At 54.5% G+C, this 25,498-nt stretch overlaps 2 protein-coding genes across 3 annotated transcripts in view; one reads left to right on the top strand and one right to left on the bottom strand.

Moving 5' to 3' along the window:
• The window catches only part of PCBD1 (pterin-4 alpha-carbinolamine dehydratase 1), a 468,321-nt gene that overhangs the window by 202,985 nt on the left and 239,838 nt on the right, over window positions 1-25,498 (bottom strand). The gene's annotated exons all lie outside the window — the stretch shown is intronic.
• Window positions 13,365-25,498, top strand: part of UNC5B (unc-5 netrin receptor B) — a 53,533-nt gene continuing 41,399 nt past the window's right edge. For both annotated transcript variants that reach the window (XM_051618048.1, XM_051618047.1), the window contains exon 1: window positions 13,365-13,518. In XM_051618048.1, the coding sequence (XP_051474008.1) occupies window positions 13,434-13,518 (85 nt within the window). In that variant the 5' untranslated portion in view covers window positions 13,365-13,433. The remainder of the gene's footprint in view (window positions 13,519-25,498) is intronic.

Genomic DNA, 25,498 nt, shown 5'->3' with positions numbered 1-25,498 from the left:
GCAGGCAGGAAGGAGCAATTCCCTGGGTATTCCTGGAGGGTGCAGCTGATCAGCAGAACTGTTTCCCTCGCCCCAGGCTGAGCTCAGGAGGGTGGGTCAGGTTTGGTGGGTGGGTTTTTCTTTTCCCTGAGCTGCTCCATTCCCACCAAGAGGCAGCGACACCAGCTGCTGCCACCGGGGTTAATTAAATCCATCTCTCCATCAATTCTTACTCAACTATTATCGATGGTCATTAGCTCAGCCACAAAGTGACAAGCAAACAGTCATAGACTCGTCTTAACCCTGGTGGCTCTGGAGGAGGGGGAGTGGAGCAGGTGAGTTGGGGAGGTGGCTTCTCCTGTGCTCTGCTCTGGCTCCACTTGATCTCCCTTCGATCCCACCTCTGACTTGGTCCTCTCTCCCTGGCAGGGCAGGGCAGCAGCCCCACTCCCCTGAGAAGCAGAGCCTCTCTGTCCCTTTCCAACAGTTTCCTGGCCCCAGGTTCTCCCCCCCAGGAGCTGTGCTGTTCCTCAGGGATGCTTTGGCCAGCAGATGCAGCCTGTGACGTGGTGAGACATGGGCTGAAAGCAGCAAGGTCCTGATGCCACCCCCTCCTCACCACCACACCGAGGTGGCAAGGGTGCTCTGGGGCAGCTGCACCTTAGCATGGGGACAAAAATCCCCCCCTTGTGCCAAGGTGGTGGTGCCACCCTCAGAGGAGAGACCCTCAGAGCTGCTGCAACCTCAGCAGCCACAGGAAAACCAGCTCCTGGAATCACTCCAGCCATGGAAGGACTAGCAAGAAGAAGGGAACTCCAGCTCCTAGAGCCCTTCCTTCTCCCAGGGAGGCAGAGCTGATCTCCACCCCCCGTTCCCACACCCTGGAGGCCCTTCCAGGGCCACTCACACTTTTTACAGCCAGGTTTGGGGTGGCAGGGGGTGGAAGCTGCCACCATCACTTCTCCTTCCCCCCTCTCTGCTTCACAGCTCCAATGAGAACTGAAGGCTGCCCGAGGGCTGAGACACATTTTCCCTCTCCTGCCACCACAGCCAACGTCCAGCTCTCCTCAAGGTCACTCACAACCTTCCAAGTGACTTTCCAGCTTTAATCTGTGGAGCAAAGAAGACGGGGGAAGGGCTGGGAGGGCTGGGCCTTGGTGGTGGGACACCAGGCTCAGGTGGGACACACCAGGATGGATTGTGGAATGCCTGCCATGAAAGGAAGGTGTAAAAAGCTTGCCTGTAGTTACCTGATTTGCTTTTTTTTAACCTGGTGACAGGTGAAATCCTGTGCCTGTGTTGCCCTTGGAGATCCATGCAGGTCCTTGGGGTGGTCCTTGGAGGTTTTAGGTGCAGGCCAGGTAGCCCCTTGGCTAGGAAGGGTGGGAAGGACCACTTGAGGTGGTGACAGGGCAAAGCCACAGCTGTTTCACCACCCCAGTCTCTGGGGTTGCACTGGTGGGTGTGCTGGAGCCCAGAGCTCTCCAGCTTTGTCCTTCTGGCACTAGCCAAGTGACACCAACCACCCATCTCCAGACTGGTGGGATGGAGCTTTTGCTGCCTGTTGGCTCACAGTGGAAGCTTGCTGTGACTTCCTGACCCAGGGTGGTGCAGGGAAACCATTTTTAAAAAAGGACATTTATTACCACTTGTCTCCTTCTTACCATCAGTCTTGTCCTTGTCTTGGTCCAGTTGGGCTGGCTGTGGTGACAGGGCAGGGCCAAAGAGAGGAACAGGGAGTAATTGTCTGGAGAAGCCACTTGAACTCCCTCCTTCCAGCCTCTGCCAAGAAGGTTTTGACTTGAAGACAAGATTTCTGGGTGTGGGTACAAGTGCCTCATGATGGCCCATCTGCCCTGCCCTGGAAAGTGTTGGGTTCTTGCAGGATTGCCTGGGGTTTGTGTTTCTGGGACTAGTTCATGGTCACAGAGCTGGTTGGTGGCTCGTCACGGGGGTGTTTTTGCAGGGTTCTCGAGGTGTGCTCTGAATATCCTGCTTGGTGGAGCTTTTTTTTCCCACCAGCTTTTCACACCTGCAGAAGCTGCAACACGCTCGAGAGACGGTGGAGAAACCCTGACTGGTTTGATAAACTCTTCATTGCCAGGGTTGGGAACGTGAAGTGAACAGGAAATAAAAACCAACCAGGAGAGCCAGGTGTGGGACAGAGCTCTGTTGGCAAATCCAGCCAACACAGGGCCTTCTGGGGGCTGGGAGAAGACCCTGTCCTTGCTCAGCATTGTCCTCTCGTGGGGTTCCAGGCCTCCACCACCTTCTCATGGTGGTGAGAAGGACAGAGAAGCAGTGGCAGGTAGTGTCTGCCCGTGATGGGCTCATCCTGATCTTCTGGCCATTGTCTCTGGAAAAAAGACACCTTGGTCCAGGTGGGGAAGAGGGGCACTGGGGAATGGAGAAGAAACATGGCTTTTCCATGGTCACCTCTGTCACTGGGATGGATCAGCCCCTGACATTCCCTCTGGGCTTGTGCTCGAGGCAGTATCTTCTCTCTGCTCTTCTTTGGTGCTGGAGGGCAGCAAGACTGAGCCTGAACATGACATTGGGAAAGATAAAGTGGCTTTGGGCACCTGGAGCTGGTGAGCAAAGCCCAGGAGCATCCCAGAATCAGGTGGGGGAGCATCCTCACTCCAGGCAGGGAGTGTGGCTCAGCTCAGCCCCCTCAGCCTCACACACACACCCCTCTCTGCTGGTGTCCTGAACTGGTGGGAACCCTGTCCTGACCAGGGGTAATTTCAGGAAGTGCATTTGGACACTGCAATTAGAGGTGAGAAGGAGCCAGTGGTGGCATTTCATGGTGGTATATATGTAATTTTTCTCCCTCTCAGGTTTTTGGGACATCAAATCAGATAATGGCTAAAATGTTCTGGCTTCCCCAGCTCAGGCTGGAGGGAGGGGGAAAGGTCTCCCTGAACTTCCTTAGCCCTGCTGAACTGTTGCAGGTGAAAAGACAAGAGAGGGTTTTCCTCCTGCCAGGACTGATGGGCAGATTGAAGGAACCTGTGGGTCGTTTGGTGGGGCCAGGAGAGGCCCAGGCAGGCTCTCAACACAGCTTTAACCACTTGTGGGGGTTAATAACCCCCCCAAAATAAAACCCAAGGACAAAGCAGAAGGTTTTCTCTGCCTGTGGCAGCCGTGGGAGGTCAAATCTGAATCCTGTCCCTTGGAGAGGGCAGCCAGCATCCTGCACTGGGGACACCCCAGTGCTCCTGGAGGAACTATCACCCTTGGGTACAGCTCCTCAGTTGTGGGATGGCTCTGGATGAGTGCTGAGCTCCAAAGAAGGCTTCCTGGGCTTGGACTGGCTGCTTCCCCAACCCTGGAGTGAAGCTGGGAGCAGGGCTGGCTCCCCCAGAGCAGAGGAGAAGGTGGGTTCTGCCAGGGGTTAATGTGCTCCTAAATGATGCAGGGAAAGAGGAGCTGGGAAGTGGGTGGTTCTGTGAACACCTCTGGTTTTCACAGTCTGCACCACCATGATTGAAGCAGGTGTCAAAGGGTGAGCTGTGAGAGAAAATGGATGAAACATTGATGGCAGGGGATGAATATTTCAGGAGGAGCTGTAGCCATTGGCATGGAGCTCTCCTGAAATCCTTTAACCAGTGTGGGATAACCTTGAGGTGGGTGGGGGGAGGGGGTTGATGGGTTTAGGCTGTGGCCAAGGGAGCAGGGAACCAGAGGGAAATCATCATCAGGAGGAGGGTGATACCCTGCAGGGAAAATCCTCCAGGCCAATTCATCCTGAGCCTTTCCCTGCTCCATAAAGACAAGTGTGGGATGGAAAGGTCAGTCTTGGCTCTGGCTTCCTTCCTGCAGCCCTTGGAGCATCCCACCCACCTTGCTGCCCCCCTCCCCCCGTAGCTGCTTCCCTGCAGCTTGACCTGCTCCTGGTCTCCACATGCTTGGTACCCTCAGACTGATGGAAACCCAGGTTGTGAGTTGCTTTCTCCTCCTGCTTTGACTTCCAGCACCTGGATCCAGGAGGGAAGTTCTCCCTGATCAAGGGAGATGGAGGGAAATGGGGGGGCTGGAGGGGCTGGCTGGGAACAGGGAGCCCCAGCCCAGAACAATTCCAGCCTGGGGGGGGAGCTGAGAGCAGCTGGGGAACTGGAAAAAAGTCCTGCTGGCTCATAGCTATTTTGAGATAAGGCATTAATTGAGGACCAGAGGGGAAAACAATAACACCAGCCCCAAAATAGAAGCTGTCAAAATGTCGTTGCTAGGAGTGAAGCAATTTTAATTTTTATTTATATATATATTTTTTATTTTATGTTTTTCCTCTTGCAGAGCCTGTCAGCTTCAGAGCAGCTGTGAGGGGACCTGAGGTTGGGCTTTTTTCTTTGCTCTCACCCAATCCAATCTTCCCCATGTACCCCCCTGTGCCCAGAGCAGGGGCCAGGGAGATGGTGGCAGCTGGGCATGAATTAGGGCTAATGCTTTTTGGTGACCTTTAGAAGTTGCCTCCAGGGCCCTTTGCCTTTGCTGCTCCCAAGATGTGCTTGTTTATTTTGGAAAGCAAGATTATTTAATTTTTTTTTATGACTAGAACCTCTAAGGAAGATTTTTTTCCTATGGAAGGAGCATCATCCAGAGGATGGGGGGTTGGTGGGGTTTTTGTTTCCAGGATGGGGAGGGAGAGGAAGGCTTTGCAAGCAGGAGGAGCTTTGGAAGGAGGTGTTTTGATGTTTCATGTACAAAACTGGTGTTATTGTCCCCCTGGATGGTGCCTTTCTTGGAGCAGGACCACCTGCCTGGTGCCTGGGAAAGGGTCTTCAGCCCAACAGGACCAGCTTCTTTCTAGCAGCCCCAGGTGAAAGCAGAGCTGGATGATTTATGCTTCTCCCACCCCTGCCTGTCCATAAACAACATTTCACCTGAAGAAAACAGGATGAGCACAAGTTGGGAGGGGAAAAAAAAGAGGAAAAAGCCTGCTCTGCTCCTGTCCCATCCCCAGCTGGGCAGGCGTGGTGGCCCTTGGGGGCTGTTGGTGCCACCAGGTAGGGAGCCTGGTCCTTTTGGGGTCATGCCAGGATTTTGAGGCCTGACCAGAAGGAGCATTTTCCTGCCTCCTTCCCCCCCCCCCCCCCCCCCACCCCCCCATGCTGAAAGCTGCAAGTGGAGCCCCTGAGGCATCCGTGGAGCACCGAGAAGACACTCGTGTGTCTTTCATTTTTCAAGATAGATTTTTACACTCTTTTCATTTTGCACTTCTCAAACACCATCTGCTGTTTTGTACAGTGGCACTTTCCCAGGAGGGGGGTCATTTTTTTTTAAGTGTCAGCTGTTCCTTCAAGTACATATTGACAGTCCTGGAGGCTGAAATGGCTGGGGGAACCCTCCAGCAAGCCCAAGAAGTGCCACAACCTCCCACCTGGAGGAGCATCCTTCCATCTTTGGTCTCCAGCAGACCCAGGGACAGACAGGAACTGAGGACCTGGGCCTGAAATACAGGTTGGGCCAAAAAAAACCCAAACCAACAACCCCTGATTTAGAGGGTTGTGGTTACCAGGTGGGATGAGGCCTCATTTCAGAGGGAAGCACTTGGCCAAGAGCAGGGTCAAGGTGCGACCCCCCGGGTTAATCCTCTGAGCACTTGGGCTCCACTTCCAGGTGGGCACAGCAGCAGCAGATACTTGCTGGAGAAAAGTTAGTCCCTGATCTGTAGTCTTTCAACAACTAGGATGGATTGCTGCAGCTGAGTGGCTGCTCTCCTGCTGCCTGTCCCAGAGGGTCACCGGGGTGCAGGGAGAGCAGCTGGTTCAGCAGGAATTTGGTGCCTCGTTCCCAGCTACCACCTGATTTCTTTGAGAAGCTTTAATTTAGGGCAGGCCAGCTGTCCCAGTTACAGGAAGGGCAGGGAGCAGCCCCTTTGCAGGGGGTGGCAGTGGGAGCTGGGTGCTGCAGTGCCCTCTTCCCTGGGATCGCCTCCTGGATGATGCTCCAGGAGCTCCTGCCACGGTCCAGGCCCTGCCATGCTCCAGCACAGGGAAGCAAACCATGTTTTTTCACCTGTGGTTTTGATTTTTCATCCCCCTTTTCTGCTTTTCTCTCATTTTTTTTATTATCCTTTTTTTTTGTTTGTTTCGCTGCTCTAGCTTCTTGCTGGCAACAACAGACGTTAGGTTTTGATGAGTTAATAAACATCTCCCCCGGGAGGGCTGGAGCTCCAGCATGCTCTGCTTCCCCATGGTTTACTTCTGACTAACAACAGGCTGCAGAGCAAGAGGTGTTTTTCTTCATCTGAGAGCTCGGGTGCCTCGTGTTTCAGACTTCTCCCCCAAGCTGCTTCTCTTCCCCCTCGGCTGGAAGGCTGATATCAAGATGCTTCTGTGATACCTCCTGGGGTCTGACCTGTTCCTGCAATCCCCCCCCCACCCCAGCCCTTTCTGCCACCCCCTGCCCACTCCCAACCCCAGAACATCTCTTGGATCTTGTATTGTTGAGCCTTTTTACAGGCCCTGGGGGCGTGTGAACACCAGGCACTGCTGCAACAAGCTGCTGGTGGATGCCAGGCCTCTGCACCAGGGATGCACCTTGGCTTCCTCCTCCCAAGCACCTCCATCCATTGCTCTGCTAACAGGCTCTCACCTCCTGTGGTATTTATCAGCTTTTCAGACCAAAAAAGTAACCCCCAAAATGAGCCTTCTTCATCATTTTGAGACCGGCAGGTGAGGAAGCCCCTGGAAACCTGAAAAGCTGGGATGGATGAGCATGGCTTCAAACCCTGCCTCTTCTGGGATGCCCCTCACAGCTTGGACCAAGCCAGAGGTGGCTGCTGCCTTCATCCCTTTTGGCAAGAAGAGATGAGACCTTGGATGTGGCTCAAGCCCGGGAAGACGACGCACGGTCTGAAGGGCTGGTTTGAACTGGTAGAACATTATTGCTTGTGGATTATGGATAGTGATTGCACCTCCTGGACCATCAATTATTGAGCTGACGTGCTGGATGGAGTCGTGTTTGTGGCAGGCAGATCTGGCACGTGGTGTCTTTGCAGGGAGGGATGGGTTTTTTTCTCCCTTTCCTTCGGAGCAGGAACATCTCCCCCAGAAGCAGAGGGAACAGCAGCACTGGAACCCACTGACTCAGCTCAGTCCCTGGTGAGGGATCCCAGGTTTTTCTGCTTGTGCTCTCCTGGGGTTTGCACTCTTACTGGGGTTTGGACACCACTGGTCTGGCTGAGGAGATCAGATGGGTTCCTTAAAAAGAAAGCCAGGGGTAGGGATGCTCACCTAAAGCAGGAGGAAGGGCAGCGTGTCAACCCCTGGCTGCAAAGAGCAGCTTCTTCCCCCCCTCTGTAGCATCTGGCAGGATTTTGGCCCACAGAAGAGGGCAACCTGAGCTTAGCCTTCTCAGCAGACAGCTGGCTGCACATGTTGGTGCTGGAAGGTGAAGTGAGCTGGCCAGGTCTGCAGATCCAAGGGTGCTTTGTCAGACAGCTCCATGCATGGAGATGCAGGAAGCCAGCTGGCCAGCACCTCAGCAAGAAGCTACCATGGCCATGCTCCATCAGCCCTGGCACTCATCTCATGCCACAGGTGAGGACTCCTCCCTGGGAGCTGCTGCAGCAGCTCCAGCACCCAGCTTGAGCACAGCCTCATCCCAAAGGTCTTCGTGACCTTGGCTAGCCCTCCCTGACCCTAATTCCTGCCCAGCTGGACATAGACACAAGCCCTGGTGTCCCCCCAGTCCTCCAGCACCATCCTTGGCACTTCTGAGCTCCAACAACCTCCCCGTTGCCCTGAAGAGGAGCTGGGGGACAGCTGATTTAGGTGGTGAGACAAACCATTTATTTCTCTATCTCCCAGGCTGTGCTGGCCCAGCATCCCTGGCAGGGGATGGCAGCTCTGCCAAGCCCCTTGTCACAGGATGTTCCCAGCAGCTCCAAGCTCAGGGACTCCCTGAGGTGGCTGCTCCATCATGTTGAACAGACCCTGACAGACCTGTGTGCCCCTTGAGTTTGCCTAAATGCTTCCTGGGGGCCATTCAGGCTGCAGGTCTCCACAGCATCCTGTGGCAACCAGTTCCATAATTTAATCATGGGTGGTGGAAAAAAAAAAAAACCCAAACAACAACAAAAAAAGCAGCACTGTCTTTTGTCCTCAAATCTGGTGCCTGATAACTCAATTTGGACACTCCTAGTTCCTGTGTTGGAAGAAATGGGGAGTTATCACTGCCTCTGCACCTGCTCCACAGCACTGGTGTTTTTATGCTGCAGCTTTTCTTTCCCCTCTCCTTCATTCATACCCCCTGGCAATTTCCCACTCCCCTGCCAGCCCAGCCTGGCATCACGTGGAGGATGGAGTTGGAAAGGTCCCTGCTTTGCTTCCTGGCTGTGTTTATCTCCCCTTCTATCCTGCTCTCTTCTTTTACAGGTGTAGGAGAGATATCCAGGAGGCCCTGCTGACCAGGCTCCCTCTGGAACAAACCTCCATAAAAACACCTCAGAGCATCTTCTGGTGGGTTTTGGGCACTCTCTCCTGCCTGTTGGATCCATGTGGATGTTTTCCTGGCCGCCCAGCCCAGCCCCTTGCAAGGAGAAGAGTTCACACCATGGGTTATGGTCACCTTGGGCGTTACTGATGTCCTAACAGAGCTTTCCTGGTCCCAGGGCTTCCATTCCTATCTCACCGTGGGACAGGGATGCTGGGAAGCACATGGGGTGGTGGAGAGAGGTAGCAGGAGAGTCCATGGGGGGAGGATGTGTGCGGGGGGGTGGGTGTTTGTGTTGCCTCTCCCCCTGCCAAGTGGCATTGCCATGGCATCTGGAGCTGAAACCAAGGAGGCTCTGGAGAGGGGAGACACTGAAGTGCTTTCCCTAATCGAATCACACGCCAGTGCCACTTGTAAAGCTCTGCAAAGCAGAAAGGACTTGGGAGCCACTGAACCACAAACACCTCCTCCCTCCCCTAGTGCCTCTGTGGAGACCCTGCCTCTCACCTTCTCCATCTCTTCCCCCACAGACACAGTTTGGGAAGGAGCCAAGGCGATGGCTCCGAGATCCCACCTTGTGGCCCAGGGCTGTCTGTCACACCAGTGCATCCCGTGGGCTTGGGGATTTTGGGAGATCTAGGTGGTGCTTTGTGGTCTTGGTCTTCAGCTGGGGGATGTCCTGCCCTCTCTCTGGTTGTTGGATGTCTCCCTCCTAGTGGGCATCACATCTTGCTAGTCCGGCGGGTCTTCTCCATCCTTAGGTTCCACGAACGTGCAACACCTTCTGTGCCTTGCTCGGCTCCCTCACAAGCCCCTGCCAGCCCAAACACGGGATGTGCAGCCCCCCTGTTTGGAGGTGAGGAGCAGGAGGAAAGTTCTTGCCTTCACCTCCCCCACCCAAGCCAAAAGGCATAACCCGGGGGACCACAGAGCCACCTTTCCCAGCACAAGGAGGAGGATCCCGTGGAACTGGGGAAGGCAGGATCAGAGATATTTCACCCTCAGAGAGCTGGTGAGCTGCCGGTGGAGATGGATGTTGCTGAGGGAGCCCTTCCTTCAGGTTTGACAGTGCATCTAGCACCGAGTACCCTGCTGGGTTTGCCCAGCAGGGAGCCTGGCTCCATCCAGCTTCCTGCCAGCAACCCCCTACCAGGCAAAAGATGTTGGTCTGCCTGGTTTTTTTTTTGGGGGGGGAAAAAAACCTGCCCCCTCCTCCTCCAGCCCTTTTCTTGCCCTAGCTCTCCCTGCCTTACAGAGAGAAGCAAATTCCTCCTCTTTTCCAGGCAGCAGCAGGGAGGAGCAGGTCCAGCATCAGGAATTCCCTCAGCCTCCTGTGCAACCAAATCACAGGTGAGGAAACTGTCAGTAGCAAGGGGGGGGTGGGGGGGGAAACCCACCGACACCTAAATAAACCACCGCCAAACTCAGCATTTACTTTGTGCTGGGGCTGTCTTGGTCACAAGCAGCTCCCTAGAAAAAATCCTCTTAACTAAAAAAAAAAAACCACACCGGGATTTCAGCCCAGCTGGATTCCCAGAGGAGGGAGGTGGGTATTTGTGGAGTGAGAGATGTGGCAGGATCAGCAGGTTTCCCCCATCTCCTGCTTTCCCTCAGCTGGCAGTGAGCAATTTTCTGTTGCTGCAGGTGATGCCAAGGTGTCCAGGCTGCAGCATCCCAGGGAAAACAAAACTCTGTTGCCAGGGAATCCTTTCCCAGCACCGGGATCCCCCACTTTACCTGTAGTTTTCCCGTGTACCCCCCTCTTCTTCCCCTCTCTGCAGGTCTTCAGAAGCTCTTCTCTAACTACTGCCTAATTAGGTTGGAGGGACTGTTTGGCCTGATAGCACAGTTATGGATAATGTTATGCAAATTGTCTCGAAGACTTCCAAGCCCCCAGACAAGATAAGCACCTCTGGCTACCCCTCTGCTGAGCTGCCTGTGGCCCTGCCCCCCGACCACAGCTGCAGAGAGCATGTGGGGGGCTTAAAAGAAAATGCTCTTTAAAATAAAACTCATCATCACCATCCAAAAAAAATTTAAAAATCATCTTTCCCCCCCCCCCCAGTACCAATTTCTTTAGGCCATAAAGATGTCTTGGCATCTCAGTGCAGCTGGGATGTTTAGAGAGGAGCACGGTCACCAGCTGAAAGATGATGACACTTTTAGAGGGGGTTTCAGCCCACCTCAGGTCCCTTCAAGCCCCTAAAGTTTGGGTGGGAAAAGCTACCCACCCTTCCCACCCTAGTGCCAACCCGGCTGAAGGGCTCCCTGACCTCAAAGGCTGAACAAGGGAGTCTTTGTCTCACCTCCTAATTATGCTTTGGGAGGTTCCTCTGTTGACTATGCAGCTGATGGCAATCTTTTTTTAACGCTTTAATGCACACACCCCCCTCCCCCCCCCCCAGGCTGTGCTAAAGACCCCAATGCCCCCTCCCAGAGGAGCTGGAGGGTCCGTGCTTGGCCACCAGGTGAAAGCTGCTGGGATGGGGACCTCCGGGTGGGAACAGCACCCTGCAGAATGCTAAAAATAAAGAAGTAAATCAGGTGTCCCCTCGTCGGTGACAAGGACCAAGCCTTGCCAGCCCGCTGAGCCCTGTGCAACTCGTCACACCTCCCCACCAGCTGCTGGGGATTGTCCTCTGCAAGCTGGGCCATTAGGAGCAAAGGAGGGGTGAAGTGTGGGAACACCCGGGAGGGACACCAGCCCTTTGCCTTAATGATGGTTTGTAACCTCCTACTTGCCTAAAATTGCCCAAGAGGGGCAGGCTAACCCCTCTTTTGCATTGCTTTGATTCCTGTTTTGCATACCGGACAATGACTTCAGCACCACCCGACCGAACCCACACCTTGCTGCAAACCCAAACCCCCAACAACCCTGTACGAGAGGCAAGCTCAGCTTCCCAAACCGAGCTCCTCCACCCCACCAGCACCCTCACTGGCACCGGGAGGTTCCTCCCAGCTCCTCAAAGCTCTTTACACAGATATCCGAGTATTATCTGTGTCCTCTCATAAAAGAATAACCCCCTGCCTGGGCACAGAATGATCACTGAGCTCTGCTTGGGGGCAAGAGCTCTGCTTGGGGGCAAGAGCCAAGCACCCACCTTGTCACAACGAGCCCTGATCCGGCTGGAAAAATAAAATAAATAATAAAAAAGGAGCCTTTTTCACTGATTTATTTTCGCAGATGTCTCCAACCAGCCCTTCTCCAACTGCTGGATTTGCATCATCCCCCTCCCCCCCCCCCGGCTCCCTCTTCTCTCACAGCTTCACCCCATCCACAGCAACTGGAAATGAGGTGGGTTGTTGTGTTTTTGTCTTTGCTCTTCAGCTTTTTCCAGCCTGTCCCACCGGGCTGAAGTGCAGCTGAGCGTGGGATGCTGGTGGTAGCACCTTAGACCAGCATGGCCCAAGCTGCACCAGCACGAGCACTCCCCTGGTTTGGGGTCTGGTTGGGGTACCTACAAGACTGGCCAAGGGGCAGAGGTGGGAGGTGGCAACTGGGAAGCAGGGAGAGCCCGTGACAGCTCTGGAAGGTTGACCAGAGGTGGCTTGGGATTTTTTTGGGGGGGTGCCCAACAGGCCCTAAACACAAAGGCCAACTTGGAGTGTCCCCAGGCCTGCCTGCAACCCCCAAATTCCACAGCAGAACCCATCTGCCAGCTTCTCCAGCCACCCCACCAGCTTTGCACTCCTCCTCCGAAGGTGACAACAGAGCCCAGGAGCAAAAAAAAAGACAAACCCTGGAGAAAACCAGTGCCCAAGCACAGGCTGCCATTTCCCCCCCCCCCCCCCCCCAACTCTACCTGCCAGGGTTTCTTCACCCCCCACCACTCCACCTGGCAGGAAATTAGCCAGTCATTAAAAGTAATTAGCAGTGCCCAGGTTGCTGAAACCATTGATAGGCAGCAATGGCAGCCCCCCCCCCTTTTTTTTTTGGGGGGGAGATATTGGTGCCCTCACCCAGCACCTTGCAAACCCTCCTTGCTGCAACGAGGAGCAGCCCTGGCTCCTTCCTGACCCACCTTGGCTGAACTTGGACTTGTCTCCTCTTCGTGTCCCCCCCCCCCCCCAATTCCAGGGAGCGAGGATGGGGGGAGGGGGGGGGGGGTGGATTTAAACCCAGCCCGAGGCCAGGCTCACCCGTGTGGAGAACGGCAGCCTGGGTTTTGCAAAACTGTGAGTTTGGGGGCTTTAATTTATTGATGTCAACCCCTTCCCCGTGTGGTTTTTATCCTCCCGTGAGGGTCTGTTCTGCAGCCTGGATTTCCATCCCGGTTTGTTGTTGGTTTATTTTGGGGGGGGGGGGGAAGGGGAAGAAGGTTCATTTTGTAGCACTCCCACCCCAGCAGCCAAGAGACACCTCATTTCACCTGTGTTAAGAGCATTTTTTTTTTTTGCCAGCTCGTTTCTCCTCCAGGCAAACCCCCAGGGTGGGCTGGATTCCCCTGGTGGTTGGGGGGGGGAGGGGGGGGGGTGCCAGAGATCCGAGGGGCTGGGTCCGGTGGGATGGGGGAGGAGGGGGGGGGGGCGGGAAGCGATGCTCAGGGGTATGTGTGTTGGAGCTGGGGTTCGGGGGGCGGGGGGGATGTGTGTGTGTGTGAGGAAAGCGGCTCCGGGCGCGTTGCGGGGCTCCCTCTTGTGCCCGCACATCCCCACTGCACAGCGTCCTCCTCTTGCATTCCCAGGGGTTTCCTTGCCCCCCCCGCTTTACTTCCCAAGCTTTTTTTTCCTCCCGGCTCGCTACCCCTCACCGGCAGGAGTTGTTGGGTGGAAGGAGGGGGGGTAGGGTGAGCCGGAGGGATTGTGCTGAGACCGGGCGCAGCTCATCGCAGTGACGGGGCGGTACCTCCCCGTTCCCCCGGCGCTCCTCCCCGCATCCCAGCCTCGAATCCCGGCCCCGCTCCGCCCCGCCGGGTGCCGGGCAGCCCGGCAGTGTGTGCGGCGAGGCGGGCGAGGGAGCAGCTCCGCTCCCTTTCCCTTTTTCCCCTTCTTCCCTTTTCCCTTCCCCGGCCGCCATGCCGCCCCCCCGCCGCCCCTTCTTCTCCTTCTTCTTCCTCCTCCTCCTCTTCCTCCTGCTCCGCCGGGCGCTGGCCGCCGCAGGTAAGGGGAACAAGAGAGGTGGGGGGGACACACACACAAGTTTTCCCATCTCCTGGTGCTTTGGTTTTATTTTTTGGGGGGGGGGGGGTTTGTGTGATGAGGGGCAGCAGCATCCCCGGCTGCCTTTCCCCCTTGATTTTTTGGGGGGAGGGAAAAGAAGTTCACTGCGGTTTATTCCCTTTTTAGGGGGAGGGTGGTTTTCCCCCTCGGTTTTTTGTGTAGTTACCTATTTTTTTTTCGTTCTGTGTCTTTTTTTCCTTCAGTGTGAAGGTTTGGGGGGGGGGGTGCAGGAGAGGGCAGGTTTGGGGGGGATGACAACGCTGCTCCCCGCCTGCTGCCTCTTCATTAGAGATTATATATATATATATATATAGTTATATATAATATTATTTAATTAATTTTCTGGAGGAAAGCAAAACAAACCCAGCCCTGCTTGTAGTATTATTGATTCTCCAGCGCCTCAAATAAGTCCTTCTTCACCCTCTCTCTCTGCTCTCTCTCTATATATCTATCTATATATATTTTAATCATCATTATTATGATTTTCATCTGCGTTTTTCTGATCCCAGCTCTCGATGGCCGGGCAGCTAAGCGGGTTTTCAGGGTTGCTTGGTTGCTTGTGTTTTCCTTTTCCCCGACGGCTCCTGAAAGTTTCCTCTGCTCAACCCAACCCTGTGATTGAGATGCACTTCCAATCCAGCCCTTCCGTTGGTAAATCCCTGCCACGGACAATAAACAGAGGCGCTTCTCCCCCTTGCTGCCCTCTCTCGTTAGGACTCCTGTGATCAAATTCAGCCTGGTGGTTTTTTTTTTTCCCCCACTCTATTTTTTTTTTCCCTCCCCCTTTTTCCCCAACTCAACATCCTCTGCCTCTCAGGACTTTGTCATCCTCCGGGGAAAGGTGCTGGGGTTTTATCCTGCCGGGTGGAAAAGAGATGGCCTGGAGTGTAGAGCTGGGAAGCCCTGTGAAGTTTGAGGTGGGGAGAGAGACCCTGACTGTAACCGGCAGGGACCCAAGGTCATCATTCCCATGGGAAGTCAGGATCCCATCTCCTGCTTCCCGCAGGGAGGGTTTGAGGACGTGTCACCAAGCCGTGCACAGCTCGGTCTTGCCAGTAGTTAAAAAGCATCTTGCTGACGAGCTGATTTTCTAGGAAAATGAACCCAGCCTTCTTTTCTGAAGCGTAATGAAGGCGACGAGGAATTTTGGGGAGGGAGTTTTAATTTAGATGCATATTTATTTATTTTATTTTCCTCCCCGCCGCCACACAAAGATCTCGTGTGTTTTCGGCAAGGGGGAAACAAGGAATGGCACTATGGGCTGATTCAGTGGCCTGGACGTTGCTGCTGCAGCATCTTCCAGCCAGAAGAAACTCTTGCTTTTGCTGGAAGGGAACGCTGGGAGCAGAGTGTGGTGTGTGCCAGGGGGTCCCAGTGCTGTGGGAGTGGGTAGTGAGGAGGCTGGGCAGGGCATGGGATCCTAGGGATGAAGATGGTAAGGGGCTGGATGAGTCAGGATGCTCCGGGTCAGGATTTACCTTTGGATCAGCAGGCTGGGGATGCTGGTGGAGGGAGCTGTTGGGGGGGGTTGGTGGTGTGGGACCCCCCCGTGCCTGGCTCTGTCCTGTGTGGAGCTCTTGTATGTTTTTTGCACGCACCGAGTTCACGCAGGGGTTGAAGTGAAACTGGGCAGGAGAGAATGGAGATTAAAAACAAACAAAAAAACAAGCTAAACCTGACCAGGCTGGATCAGTGTTGAGTCTGAGGAGCTTTCTAAAAAGCAATCTGGAGTATTGAAGTGTGTGTATCAAGTTTTTAGCTGTAGAGCTGTAATTAGTGTTTCTTCAGGGTTGCGTGTGATGATGCAGAGGAGGGAGTTGGAATGGGTTGCTCGGTCCCAGGGGTAGCCCTGCTCCCTTCCCCATCTTTGCCTGGTTTTCAGGAGGGAGGGAGAGGCATCACCTAGGAAATCACTTTGTGCTTTGCCTGCCAGAGAGCGCACCCGGTACTGGTGTTGGGTTTTGCAACGGAGTGAGGAGAAGTCCTGCTTTGGGTTGAGCTTTGAAGCCCAGGAGCAGTTCTGTGCTCATCCCGGAGACTGCTGCAGTGCTCCCCTCTGCAACCCCAGCTCCTACTCGAGTGCCTCACCCCCCCCGAGTCCTGGGGCTTTGCCTGCTGGGCTGCTAGCTGGTGAAGGACTGTCCTCCTGGCCCTTCTTCCTGGGCCACCATCAGGAAAACACCTGGGGAAGGAGGATATGGGACCTGCTCATGGGTGGCAGGAGGCTGCCTGCTGCTGCCATTGCCAAGCAGATGGGTAGGGCAGAGCTGCTCCAAGACCTGTTGCTCACCAGCAAAGCCTGCCCTTGTGGGAGGTGGGAGCTTTGCTCGAGGCCAGCAGTGTGGGAAGGGGCTGCTTTGGCTTTTTGGCTCCCTCTCCTTTAGCTTCTTGGTTCTGGAGCCTTTTCTCTTCGAAGCGGGTACCCTCTGTATGTGTGGTGGTGGCAGGATGAAACACCCAAAAAAGGAGAGAAATGGGCAAACTTCTGCTTTTAAAGAAGGCAGAACCTCTAAGAAGTGGTAGTTGGTGGTGGGGAAGAAATCCAGCTTGTGTTTTCTCTGGTAGGAAATCCAAAGTGCACCACTGCTGGTCCAGTGAGCAGCTTGGAGAGTCCAGCTGTGCCCTTTATCTCCTCTCCTCGGTGTGGTCCTGGGGGTCCTTTTGGTGCTGTCCCTGTCCTAGTTCTACTGGAATTAAAAAAAAAAAAAAGAATAAAAACAAACCCCACCTGTATTTTTCATCAGGGCACCGAGCAAAGATGAATGCAAGGAGCTTGGGTTTTTGCTTCAGTTTCTAGCAGCTGCACTTCTGAAATCCCCAGCCCTGTGGCTTTCTCCCCCCTGGAATGTTTGGGAATGGTGGGCTCAGCCCTGGGAGGTTATTGGGAGAGCTGGGCTGTGCTCCCCAAAAGCCAAGGAGAGGGCAAGGAGGCGAGGTGAGGATGGAAGGAGCTGTGGATGGAGTCTGCTGAGGAGTTCATTCCAGCAGATGTTGGTGCCATAAAGCCACAGGTTCCTGCTGATTCCTATTCACTCCTATCCTCCCGGCTTTAGCGATGCTAATGGGAGGGAAAACATTTGCTGGAGCCAGGCAGGGGAGTGTAAATCACCAGCCCCTTCCCTCTGCCATCCCACCCGCGCCGTGGGAAGCAGGGGGTGTGTGTGTGTGTGTGTGGGATTAATAAGGGTGCAAGGGCTGCCTGACCCCCTCCCCGGCTGCCCTCCGTGGCATTTTAAGGCCCATTGCCTCAGATTTGGGGGTTGTTTGGTTTTTTTTTTCCTTAAGATGCAAAGCTGTCACTTGCTGCCATCAGTTGGATTGTAGCACCGAGATGAGACAGCCCCCCCCGGGTGTGGGGAAGAGGCTCTGGTGGCACCAAGACTTTGTTCCTCCTGCTGGCTCATCTCGAGGTGAGGGGAGCTGGGGTGATTCTCTGTTCCTGCCGGAGCTCGGGACCTAAAATAAGTGTCCTACCAGGGGATTTGTCCCCGAATTGGAGTCTTTGCGTGCCCCAGGAGCTGGGAAGCGGTAGCTTTTGAGGGATGTGGCTCCCTCCCTCAGGCTGGGGCACTGGAAAAAAAAAAACAAACAACCCTGTATGACCAGCCGTGGGGTTGCACCAGGGCTGGGAAGTGCAGAGTTTTGGCTTGGGAGAAGCAGAAAGCCCCATCAAGCTGCTCTGATGTCTGGTTTCACACCCACCCTCCAAGGGGACCTCTGTTGGTGGGAGCCTGGAGGCCCCTCGCTTGAATGCAGCACCCTCCCTAACACTCCCCAAATCCTCCCTGTCCCTGCAGGCTTGGCTGATGCTTGGATTTTTACTGTCGAGGCAGTTTGTTGGCGTGTGGGTTTCCTTTGAGCTTCCTGCTGGGATCCTGGCACGGAGGGTGATGCTCTTTTTTAAGGGTCCCAAAAACCCCTTTGGGTCCCGTCGTGGAGCAAAGCGGTCAAACCAGGGGCTGTGTGCTTGGGGTGGGGGGGGCAGGCTCGGGGAGCCAGGAGGCAAGGAAAGCATCCCTGCTGCACGGGGTATTATTTTTGAAGCCTCCTGGTTTTTCGGAGGCCTGACTCACAGCGCAGGAATGCGCTGGGTTGGCAGCCCCGGACCTGCTCCTTGGTGGAAGGGAAGAGCTGTTGTCTCCTCCTCCCCAGCCCATTCCCCATCTCCTCTCCCTCCCAAACCGCTGGGCTGGGCTGGTAGCAGCCACATGTTTGCTGAGCTTGGATTTTTAGGGGATTTTTGTTGTTGTTGTTGCCTTTGCTGTTTGCCTTTTGCGTGGGGGCTGCTTGTTTGATGGGGCTGGGGCAGCTCGGTGGGTCATAGCAAGGGTTGCATCAACTGGCTGGAACTGAGGGAGAAGCAGGGTGAGCTCCAAGATCAAATGAGAGCCAGGTTGGGCAAAAAAAAAAAAAAAAAAAGCCAGGCTGGAAAATGAGGAAAGGGAAGGGAAGAGGGAATTATTTAGCACGGGGCTTGCTCCAGCGTGTCCTGCACGCTGCCTATAATCTCCTGCAAGTCACTTCCCACTGCAGCCCAGCATGGCTTCGGTCTCCTCTGCTCCCTGCTCCCTTTGGTGGCTTCTCCCAGACCTCCTGGCTGAGCTCAGCTTTTGGGGGGGCTCTCCCACATTGCAGCAAACTCCCCGTGACCCACAGGGCTGTGCTGTATCTGAGTTAGGTTTGTAGCGAAACACGCAGGGTGGTGGGTCCTGCTCCTCATCCCCAAACTGGGGGTCCAGGTGCTGTGACCCGGTGTAACTGGGGAGGGGGTGGAAGCTGCAAGCCTTAACCCCAACCCTCGATGTTGGACTCCACGGAAAAGTTCAGGTGGGGAAGGAAAAGAAAGCATGGAAGAAATCAAGGCACGTGCCACCTGGATGCGCAGCAGCAGGCAGCAGGATGTCATACAGCTCGAGAGGAAGAAAGTGTTTATGTCCTTGGTGTGGACTCTGCTTCCCATCTTTCTGCAGGCAGTGGGTCTGGGCTCTGCTGGGTCCCTTGCCTTGCCTGCCTGGAGCATCCAGGGAGGTCACAGTGTCTTCCCTCCTCCTCCTCCTTCAGCCCTCAGCCCCTCTCCAGAGAGGACTGATGGCCAAGCGCTCAGTTATTTAGGTGCTGGGGAATATCCCCTTTCCAACCCATACATTGCTGACTTACTCTTTGCTGTAGGAGGAGGAATTGCCAGATCCCAAGCCCTGGGGGTGGCTGTGGAGCCACCTGGGGTGCTTTCATGGGGATGGCAGGCTGTGAGGCAGGCGTGCTGGTGACACAGAGGTCCCAAAATTGGGCTGTGACCGAGATGAGGCTTCCTCCTGGAATGGGATTTGTGCAGGCTGAATATTTATTGGGAAGCACATCCCACTGCCTGCCACTCAGGGCTCAGTCGGAGTGGATGGGGCTGGCATAATCCCCCCGGATCTGAAAAACAAATGTTTTGAGGCAGTTTCTTCCCCGTCTGCCTTTGCCTGCTGTTGAAGTTAAAGGCAGTGTTTGGTTGGTTTTCTTTACCCTGGGAGATGGAGGGCATCAGTTGAGGCAATGAAGAGTAATTACCTGGTTATACAAGGAGCAAACCAGGAAGACCTCCAGCCTCAAACTCTGAAGCTTGTCTTTCCTTGCATTTGGGGTCTGGGCTTGCCCTGCTCAGGTCCCTTTTCCTGATTCAGTGAGTTCCTTCAAGGAAGGGAGAAGACCTGGGGAGATTTGCAGAGCATCTTTGGGGGTCTCTTTCCTCCACCTCCATCCCTTTGCCTTCTAAGTCCGACCAGCAGTAGTCCATAATGTGTATGTGTATAGCACAGCTGCCCTCACTTCTCTCTCTCCCATTTATTCCCATCGAGGTCAGGAGGAGGGAAGGGGCTTGCTTTGCACCACGGGTGATCCTTCTCCTGCCCAAACACCCAGGGCTGCAGGCGTGGGCTGTGCTTCTCATCGGTACAAACCCCTGGTGGAGCCAGAGACAGAAGGTGGATCCTGACACCTCATGCTTGCGGGGAGGTCTGCAAAGGTCCCCTGAGTAACCTCTGCTGCCCTCCCAGCTCCCCTCCTTCACAAGCCTGCCCTGGGTGCGAAAGCTGTGGGATTGTTTCCTTCTGAAAGAGCGTGGCAAATCTCATTCTGAGACGTTTAATGCGTGTTAGATCCATCTGCCTTTCTCTGGGGCCGAGACCACCGCGGGAGGAGAGGCGAGGACCTCTTGAGTGCAGATGCCTGGCAGCCAAGGTGGGCTTTGGGGCTAGGTAGGGGTGATGCCTGTGGGCAGCATCTTCGACCAGAGCATCTGGGATGCTAGAAAGGGGGGGAACCCCCCCCTTAACAACTCTTTCCCCCCCCTCCAACTGCTGTAGAGGTGGAGAAACGCTCTTGGTATCGATGTTGCTGCGTGTCCTCCCTTGCTGGTTGGCAGCATTGAAATGCCTGGATGTGCCCTCCTCCAGAACTTAAAGCAGGAGCAGCATGTCCCACCTCTAGGTGGGTTCCTCAGCATACCTGGATCTGCTGGGGTGGTGGCAGGGCTGGAGGGACAAGATGTAAAACAAGCCCACGTCTTCCTGGCGGGGTGGCTGGCGGGGGCGGGAGGCTATTAAAAGGGTTGAGTTGCATGGTAGAGCGTGGGAGTTTTCCTGAGGCAGGAGGTTGCAGAGCCCAGAAGCTCCTCAGGACAGATTTAAAGAGGAGAAGGGACACACCTGGGATGTGGTGTTGCTGTCAGCGAGCCTCCTCAGAGCTTTCCAGGCTGTGAGGTTTTGGGCTTATTCATGACCCAAGTGGCATACATGGGTGTGTCCACCCAGCAGTGGCCAAGAAGGTCCTCAGCAGAAGACCTTTCTTCACTGATTGTCCAAGTTTTCAGTGGATTTGCATGATGTCCTGGGAAGTTCTTCCTTCAGATGGTGGTAACTGCTAGTTGGAGGACTGAGAGCAATCAGAATGGAGGAATGGGGCTTCAGAGGGATGTATGGAGGTGGATGAACAGGGCTGCCTTCCACTGGCGTGACTGGCTCTGCCTCCCTGCCATCTCTAAGGGGCTCTCGTCCCCCCCCCCTTTACGTTCTCTGTGAGTGGGGGCTGATCTCTGTGTTCCTGTTGGACGGAGACCTCACCATCCTGTGCTGTCACCTGGCTGTGTTACTGGCTCTAGCTGTTTGGGTTGGCTTGAAGAACAGAAGGAGGGTGTTTTCCAAGCAGCCAGAAAGTGGTTGCTATTTAAAACAACCTCCCCCCCCCCCGAAAAATAAATAAAAATGTGGTCTGCTACTTGCTTTTCATCCATGGAGCCAAGCAAGCTTCCACACCCTCACCTGGAGGAGCATCTCTGAAGGCTTTGCAGGGCCTGCAAGTGAAGCTAGTAATTAGTGCTGGTCATGAGGGTGGATCTTGCAATGTGGCCGTGCTGTCTGCTGTGGTCTGGCCTGGGGCCATCACTGTGTTTCAGATGGCCAGTGCCCAGGTGTGGGATCCCAGCAGCCTCTCTCCACCCCTGTTTATCCCAAACAGGCTGGGGATGCTGCTCAGGGTGTGGGTGCCTTCTCCTCCCCGCCTGGCACTGCTGTTTCCAACAGGGGCTGGATGGTTCCCGCACTGGAATATTATTTTGAAGGCTTTTCTTTCCCCCTTGACAAATGTAGAGACGTGCTGAAAATGAAAGCGTGGCTCCCAAGTCCAATTACACAGCAATTACAAGTAATCAGTGGTCTGGGTCTCAGCGCTGGGGACGAGGCTCGTTGAAGGACTTTCTCTCCCACCCTACCTCGGAGAAGCTGAGGTGGAGGATGTCTTCCTAGAATGGGTCAAGCATTGCAGAACACCTGCATTAGGCTGGAAGTAAGAGGTCCCCTGTGCTGAGGGGAGCTGTGGCAGCCCTGCCTGGCTCCATCAGGGCTCCTCTGAGTTGCACCCGTCTGTCCGCTTTGGGGACAAGCACTTGGTGACACGTTGTGGCTGCTGGCTGCGTGCCTGGCTCTGTTGTCATCCCTGGGCCTGCAGGCTAATGCTTTTTGGCTGGAAGGGAGGAGGAGGTGGCAAGTTGGGCTCTCCTGCCATCTCCACCCATGCGTTTCCACCTGGGTCTGCGGTTCCTCTCGTCCTCCCCTGCTCTTCAGGAGGAGATGCCTGACTTGGTTGTGGAGGCACGTTTTCCTGAAGGACATGTGATGCTGGCTGCTTATCATTTTTTGGCTGCTTCCTGCAGTCGGAGCCCTGCAATCCCCTCCTTCCCGTGCTCTGGTGTCAGCACTAACAGGATTTGTTTCAGGAGAAGGGGTTTGGCTGCTGGGCTGTGCGGCGTGGAGCTGCTCCGGCTACCGGAATCCGGAGTGTGATGCCACCGGGGTGTGGGGCTGCCAAAGGCTATAAAACTTGATTTTCCCTTCCCTCCCTTTACAATCCTTCTTTTTTTCATGTGCCTGTGCTGCGTTTCTACTCGGGAGTGACTGCTGAGCTGAAGGAAGCAAGGCTGGGAGGTGTGGCTGTGGGGGCTTTGCAGGGTTAAAATCCCATGGTGCTGGAGCCTGTGGATCCCAGTTTTGCAGTGAGGGAGTTCCAGCCAACCAGTTCATCCTTGTGGATATTTGGGCTACCCTGCTATATGAGTATAGATATATATATCTAAAAACCAAGGTATGGAGGCACATTTTTCAGCCTCTAAAATGTACACACCAAGATAAAAAAAAAAACTCCGGCTCTGCCCAAAGCTGGAAAAGCGAGATCCCAAAAGCTGGAAGGAGGGCTGGGTTTTGTTTGGGCTGAACGGTGACTAACAAGAGTTGAGTTTTTAAAACAAATGCTGGGGATAAACTGGTTATGCAAACTGGGGCGAATTGGGCAGGTTCCTTTGTAGTTTGCAACAAAACCCCAGGAGTCTGGGGCGTGTTGGGGCTGGTCCTGCCAGGGATGGAAAAACCCACGCGCCGGGTTTGCAGAGGGGGGGGGGGGGGGGTGGTCCCAGCAGATCAGGAAGGATCCTGGGGGATAAGTGGTAGGGAAAGCCACAGGTTACTGCAGGGCCTCATCGTTTCAACTAGTCCTGAAAACACAATGGGTCAAAAATAGATTTATTATGTTTTTTAAAAAAGCCTAGTTTCGTAATACCTGCCAAGAGGCATTCATGCTGTGCTGGGCTCCCAGAACTTGTTGGGCTTGCTGGTCCCACGCTGCTGAAAAACAAAAATAGAGGGATTTGGAGGATCTTCGGGGAGTTTTTTTGCCATGGTATTCACTGGCTGTGGCCGGGAGGATGGCGTGGGGTAGGCAGGCGTGCCAGCAATGCTCGGTATGCTTTGCAAAAGCAGTCGGGGAGGCTTCTGGTTTCTGTCACAGCCTGTGGTGTTTTGGCCAGGGACATCTGTCTGTCCGTCCCACAGCCCTCCCGGGCTCCTCTGGAGTCTGGTGCTTTAAGGACACTAGGAAAAAGAAGCAGGTCTGAGGGCCCTGGTGAATTCTCACCTTTGTCCTGTGAGGCAGGCTGGGGGAAGGAGGTGCCCTGCTTGTCAGGAAGGCAGAGCAGTGCTCTGGAAGAATCCCTCTTGCTGTTCCCTGCTGGATCAGGCCTCTGGGCTGAACAAAAAACCAGCTTAGGCTGCCGTTGTCTCTTTCTGGGGGGAAAAGCCCGGCTGCTGGATGAAGCAGAAAATTAGATAGAAACGGCCTAACAGGAGAAGAAAGATGGGGTTTGTTTTTTTTTTTTGCACTGGCAGAAGGGAAGAGAGGAGGTGAAGTTGCTGCTGTGCCCTGTCTGTGGTTAAGTGCCAGTGCCTGGAGCATCCTCTGCCCACGGGCACCCCGCAGTGCCTCGGCGTTGCTGTACCCCTTCACTGGTCCTGCATCTGAAGGGCTTCTTGCTGCCTCTCTGCTGGAGAGGGATGGAGTTGGAGACGAGCAGGGTGGCTTTTTTGGTGGCCCCTGGCCGGCTGGGGAAGGCAAAGCTCCGCTTGCAGGGCGGGTTTGTGTTGTGCACGTGCTTGCTGCCTCCCCCCTTTCCCTCCCCGTACCCCAGCGACGTCCTGGCTCTGTTTTCATCAGTATTTATGGACTGGCTATAAGGGGATGCAGCAGATCCAGCCGGGCTGTTAATGACCCCTGCGTGAAATAGCAAAGCCCACTTAGCAGTCTCAGCCCAGGGGTTTTACTGCAGCTTCTCCTGGTCTGCCCGTGCCCGTCTCCTTCCTTTAGAAAGCCACGGGCCGGTGCCATTCCTCAGGGAAGGAGACAAGGGCTTGGATTTGTGTGCCTGTGGGAAGGAGGGGAAGGAAGGCAGGCCTGTGTGAGTCTGTGGAAAGTACAGAGGGGAGGGGGGGGGAGAATGCAAACCATATGTGTCTGCGAGGGTCAAGTTGCAGAGCTAAAAGCAGCGGGGAAGCAAAAGAAGCCGGAGTCCCGCAGTTTGGCTGCGCTTGGCATCCCGCTTGGCTTGGGGGGGGGGGGGGATGCAGTGTGGCCTGCTGAAGGATGATTTAAAAAAATACCCCCCCCCTAAAAGATGATTTGGGTCCTTCTGCGGTGTCACTGCTGTCCCAAGTATTTCGGGCTGGGGTCAGGGTCTGTTTCCTTGGGGCTCCTGTGAGTTAGCATCAGGGGTGTTGGGAAGAAGCCCCTCTGTATTGCCCGGAGTTCATGGCATTGGCAAGTTGGATAGGAAGGGAGGAAACTTTTTGCAGGGAAAGGAGAGCCACAGCTTGCTGGTAAAGCAAGGCTGTGTTTGTGCTGTGCACCGTGGCTGTCCTGGGTGTTCTCCTTCCAGCTACGGAGAGGAGAGCCTCCTAAAAAAGATCCATTTTCCCTTCTCAGAGTGAGAACAACTTCTGCGCAGGCAGCCCGGAAGGTTGTCTGGGCTTCAGACTGAAGCCACAGGGGCTGGACTGAAGTGCTTTTAAAAATGAAATCCGAAAACAGGGGGAGCCACGGGCTCCCCCAGCCAACTTTTTTAGCTGGGAGAGCTCTTTTGTTTCCAAAACTAAAGGCATGGAGACAATATCTGATTCCCCGACTGGCTCGCCGGAGCTGTTTGCAACCTGTCAGCTTGGTAACCATCTGCTGGCAGCCCGTGGGGACTGGGCTAAATATGGGATGTGAGGGGAGAGAGGCCTCTGGCTCCAGCCCCTCCACAGGAGGGACCCCAGCATCTCCTTGGCCCATGAACCTAGGAGAGCTAAGACACCAACAAATCCTGATGGATTTATCTGGTTTATTTGGGTGGGTTTGTTGGGTGGGTTGGTTGGTTGGGAAGATTCCCTTTTTTAGCTTGTCTTCCTGGAAAAAAAAAAAAGAGCAAAACAAACCCAGATGATGGGGGGTTTTTTTTCTGCAGTCAGGCAGTTGGTGTGTCTGCAGCCCTTCCCTATCTTGGACTCAGAAGTAGACGTCTGGCAATTAAGTGCCTGCCTGATTAGGAAATTAGCCCTCAAGTTTTTATCTAGGCGAGCTGGTCAGCCAGTGAGAAGGATCTATTGATATCCCACTAAAATAAAAATAAAAATCCAACAGCATGACAGTTGCCACCTACTATTGGGGAACACAAACACCATGTGGGTGGGAGCACTTGGAGCAGCAGATCTCCAGGCAAGCAGGTTTTGTTTTGCTGTTTGTGGGACCGTGTCCTTATAGCTGAGGTGGGGATACCTCAAAATGCAGGAAGAGTGAGGCAAAATGTTGCAAAAAAAAAAACAAACCAAAACCTTGGGCAGGGTGAGAGAAGCTCAGAAGGATGCCTTCAGGTCATGGCTAAAGACAGCTTGTTGGCAGTTGACCTTTAATTGTTGTGGAAGGAAATGGTCCTTCACTAATGATGGCTGAGTGGCTGAGGGGGAAGGAGGAGAAAGAGTATCCTGCTCTTAGGTCAGCCAGGGAGAAATGGGGAGGGGAAAGTTGGTCTTCCTTGTAGCCTACACACATGCTTTGGAAGAAATCTCTTGGCACGTTGGAT

The sequence above is a fragment of the Apus apus genome, chromosome 4 (assembly GCF_020740795.1).
Source record: "Apus apus isolate bApuApu2 chromosome 4, bApuApu2.pri.cur, whole genome shotgun sequence".
NCBI classification, from domain to species: domain Eukaryota; kingdom Metazoa; phylum Chordata; class Aves; order Apodiformes; family Apodidae; genus Apus; species Apus apus.
Note: the sequence above shows the minus strand (reverse complement) of the source record. Positions and strands in the feature narration are given on the sequence as shown.